This window comes from Crocuta crocuta, unplaced genomic scaffold, assembly GCF_008692635.1.
Source record: "Crocuta crocuta isolate KB4526 unplaced genomic scaffold, BGI_CrCroc_1.0 scaffold650, whole genome shotgun sequence".
Lineage (NCBI taxonomy): Eukaryota > Metazoa > Chordata > Mammalia > Carnivora > Hyaenidae > Crocuta > Crocuta crocuta.
Genome location: NW_027532882.1, coordinates 1407532 through 1411854, shown reverse-complemented (window position 1 = coordinate 1411854; position 4323 = coordinate 1407532). Strand labels below are relative to the sequence as shown.

At 39.2% G+C, this 4323-nt stretch overlaps 1 protein-coding gene across 1 annotated transcript; it reads left to right on the top strand.

Moving 5' to 3' along the window:
* Positions 1-392: 392 nt before the first annotated feature.
* On the top strand, positions 393-1331 carry LOC144216356 (olfactory receptor 7G1-like). The gene has a single exon (XM_077745691.1). The coding sequence runs from the start codon at positions 393-395 to the stop codon at positions 1329-1331; it is 939 nt and encodes a 312-aa protein (XP_077601817.1).
* Positions 1332-4323: the final 2992 nt, after the last annotated feature.

The window sequence follows — 4323 nt, the reverse complement described above, 5'->3', positions numbered from 1 at the left end:
GGTTCCTGACAAAATTACGTTATCTCAGTTGCCTGCCTCTCAGGTCTCTGGGCATCCAGACAGACTCTTTAACTGCCTCCCCAGTCTTTTCTCTTTATAAAATTACCAAATGTTTCAAATAATCAAAATGGTACTGAGACTGCAGTATTTAAATGGTCCACTCTTGAGCCTTGTGGGAATTAACAATGGATGACAGTCTGCTGTATCAGCTTCAGGTTTTTGTTAATGGAACAGATAAGATGCGTACAGAGGGCACCTTTGTATTTCTCTCTGTTAGTCTCTATCCCATCGTAAGACAGCGTTTATCTATGGTGACGTTCCTCCTGCTGGTCTAGAAAACCCATGTTTGATTGTGTTGTCACTCCTGCTTCTCTGTCAGATTCATGGACCACATGGGACCCAGAAACAAAACAGCAATTTCAGAATTCCTTCTTATGGAAGTGACAGAGGATCCAGAGCTGAAGCCCTTTCTCTTTATTCTGTTTCTGTTCATATACCTGGTCACCGTCCTGGGAAACCTGCTCATCATCCTGGCCGTCAGCTCGGACTCCCACCTCCACACCCCCATGTACTTCTTTCTCGCCAACTTGTCCTTTACTGACATCTGTTTGAGCACAGCCACCATCCCAAAGATGCTGGGGAACATCCAGGCACAGGATCAGAGCATCACTTATGCAGGCTGCCTCACCCAGATCTACTTTGTCCTGGTTTTTGCAAGTTTAGAAAGTTTTCTTCTTGCAGCAATGGCCTATGATCGCTATGTGGCCATTTGCCATCCCCTGAGGTACACAGTCATCATGAACCGCCGCCTCTGTGGCCTGCTGATTCTAGTCTCCTCGTGCATTAACACTGTGGATGCCCTGATGCACAGTCTGATGGTGTTGCACCTGACCTTCTGCACAGACCTAGAAATCCCTCTCTTCTTCTGTGAAGTGGTTCAGGTCATCAAGCTTGCATGTTCTGACACCCTCATCAATAACATCCTGATCTATTTTGCAACTAGTGTATTTGGTGGTATCCCTGTATGTGGAATCATTTTCTCTTACACCCAGATAGTGTCCTCTGTTTTGAGGCTGCCATCAGTGGGCGGAAAGTATAAAGCTTTTTCTACGTGTGGGTCTCACCTCTCAGTTGTGTCTTTGTTTTATGGGACAGGTTTGGGGGTGTACATTAGTTCTGCTTTTACTAACTCTTCCAGAAACACCGCTGTGGTCTCTGTGATGTACATTGTTGTCCCTCAAATGATGAACCCTTTCATCTACAGCCTGAGGAACAGGGACATGAAGGGAGCCTTGAGAAAACTCATAGGTAGGACACCTTCTCTTCTGTGACCATGTCATTGGCATTGGACTGGGATTTCTGGAATGAGTCAAAGTGAACAAAAATACAGGGTGAGACAGAATGTCTTAGTCTTGCGTCATCAACTTCTTCTAAAAGGACAAGATAACATAATGGCAGTGTACATTAGGAAATTAGGAGAACAAATTTGCACTTTATCCAGCTCTGTCATGAAGGCTAGTGATTTCAAATCTCTAATCTGTTTTCTGAGTCAGATTCCCTACAAGAAGAACCTGAATCAGAACCTCTTGCAGTAGTAATTTTGTGAAGGTTGTTTTCAGAAGAGAATTGGAATAAGGTGGATAAGGCACTCTAAGTGAGGATGTGGTGATTCTACCCGATTCCAGAATCATACCATGAGAATTGCACTTCATTGTTGGAACTTGGATAGGAATCCCTTTCCCATTTTTGTGTTTTTGAAATTGGAACTTCTTGGAGGCCACGTGTGGATATTTTAACCCCCATTCAGTAATCACCCAGTCCAGTCACTGGGAACTGTATCTGTGGAGGTCAGCATCACATCCACTGCACCCAGTTCCCTAAATATACAGCGGAATTACTAGGTTATCTTAGTGGTTTGATGTGATAAGGGATAAGTAAACTTTATCAGTGAGAAAGTCTTTGGTTGTAATAATAAGAAGAAATCCTGATCCTAACATGCTCAAAACATAAAGAGGGTTTTGAGGTGATGGATGTGTTAATTAACTGTCTTGTGGTAATGAGTGCTCAGTGTATATGCATATCAAGTCATTACCTTGTACACCTTCACTTTACTCAGTTTTGTTAATTATATCTCCATAAAGCTGTAGAAAAGAGACGTTTCCTTGTAAGGGCTTCAGAAGTAGGAATATACAGGAAGTGGCCAGTAAGGCCTCGATCATTCCTTACATGGTGGCTTTCTGCTAGGTCTGATGCCCCTTATGGTCCAGATGGCTGTAACAGATTGAAGAAATCTATGGAAGAAAGCATTTAGAATCTAGAATATGAGCATATTTCCTGAAGTTTTCTTGTTAAAACATCAATATAAAATTTATCTATGGTTAAAGAAAACAGTAGTAAAGTGAAACACATATGCCTGTCACCCAAGTAAAGAAATAGAGTAGTGCCCAAAGGAATCCACTTGATAGTGTCCCAGCCACATGACCCTCTCTCTCCCCAGTGACAAACATTGTAGTATATTTTGTATTTATCATTATGTTGGATGTTCTTCTATTAGGTTGATTCCTATGAAGTTGCCAGTATTTGATCATATTTGCCCTATAAAACAGGCAATGGGATTCAGTGTTGTTTTTACCCATATGTATCTCTATCCAGTTTGTGTATTTTCTTCGTTTTGTGTAAGTTAATGTATGAATTTTGTGTCTTGGTTGCATTCCCATTTTTGTGTTTTTGAAGTTGAAGTGTTTTTGAATTTAGCAGTAATTTATTTATTTTCATCTGTGTTATTATGTATCTGTGACAAGATAGGATCCTTGTCAGGTTGAAAGATGTTTTTGTTGGTATTTGTCTTCATTTATAAAGAAATATATATTTTTAAATCTTTTTTAATATTATCATAAGTATTTTAAAACAATTTTTAATTTTTTTTTTTTTTTTGAGAGAGAATCAGAGAATGACTAGGGGAGGGGCAGAGAGAAAGGGAGACACAGAATCTGAAGCAAGATCCAGGCTCTGAGCTGTCAGCACAGAGCCTAATGCAGGCTCGAACTTATGAACTATGAGACCATGACCTGAGCTGAAGTTGAACGCTTAACTGACTGAACCACACAGGTGCCCCTGAATATTTTCATAAACATTTAATGGAGGAAAGAAGAATGTTTTATAGTTGAGATAGAAGTGTTATGTATATGAATATACCTCTTCTCCTTTGGAAATTTCTTTTATTTATTTATTTTGAGTGGGAGAAAGGGCAGAGAGAGAGGGAGAGAGAGAATCTCAATCAGGCTCCACATGGTCAGTTCAGAGCCCAACACAGGACTTGATCTCATGAACCATGAGATCATGACCTGAGCTGAAATCAAGTCAGATTCTTAACCAACTGAGCCACCCAGGCACCCCTGGATATTTCTAAAGAGTTTTCCTAAGTGGGTGAATCACTTAACATGCTCACCAAAATTTTCTGGTGGTCCATATCATCACCAACATGTTTTCATTTATACTGATAATCTAGCAGGCGTAAAATTATTTTATTATTTGTCATTTCCCTTATTATGAATGAGATTGAATTCTATTTCATATATTTATGGGCCATTTAGTTTAACCCTCTGTTAATATCTGTTTATGGCTTTTTTTTTTTTTCAGAAGTTCTTTCTTTTCTGCTTTGAGCCATTTTAGTTTACTTATTTTTTTTTTCCTGGCTGGGTATTTATGGTTTTTCTTTCTTTGTTTTTAAATTTATTTTTATGTTTTGAGAAAGAAAGAGAGAGTGCAAGCTAGGGAGGGGCAGAGAAGAAAAGAATCCTAAGCAGACTCCAGGCTCAATGTGGAGCCTGACATGGGGCTCAGTCCCACCACCCTGAGATCATGACCTGAGCCAAAATCAAGAGTTGGATGCTCAACTGATTGAACCACCCAGTCGCCCCATCTTTAGTTTTTTTAATTGAGGTACAATTGGTATAAGACATTATATTAGTTTCAAGTGTGCAGCACAATGATTCAATATTTACAAATATTACAATGTAGTTTGAAATGATTACCACTTTTAGTTAGCAGTGGTCACCATAAATAGTTAAAAATATTTTTTGTTGTGATGAAAACTTTAAGATTTCCTCTTTTAGCAACTTTCAAATATGCAATACGATTTATTACATTACATTACATCTCCATGATGTATAATTGGAAGTTTGTACCTTTTGACCACTGGCACCCATTTCACCTACCCCCTGTCCCCATCCTCACCTCTGACAACCACCAATCTATTCTCTATCTATGGACTTTGTTTTGTTTTTTGAACTCAACATGTAAGTGAGATCATATGGTATTTGT

Coding starts and splice junctions, on each gene's coding strand:
- LOC144216356 (XM_077745691.1), top strand. CDS start 393: ATGGGACCCAGAAACAAAACAGCAATTTCAGAATTCCTTCTTATGGAA.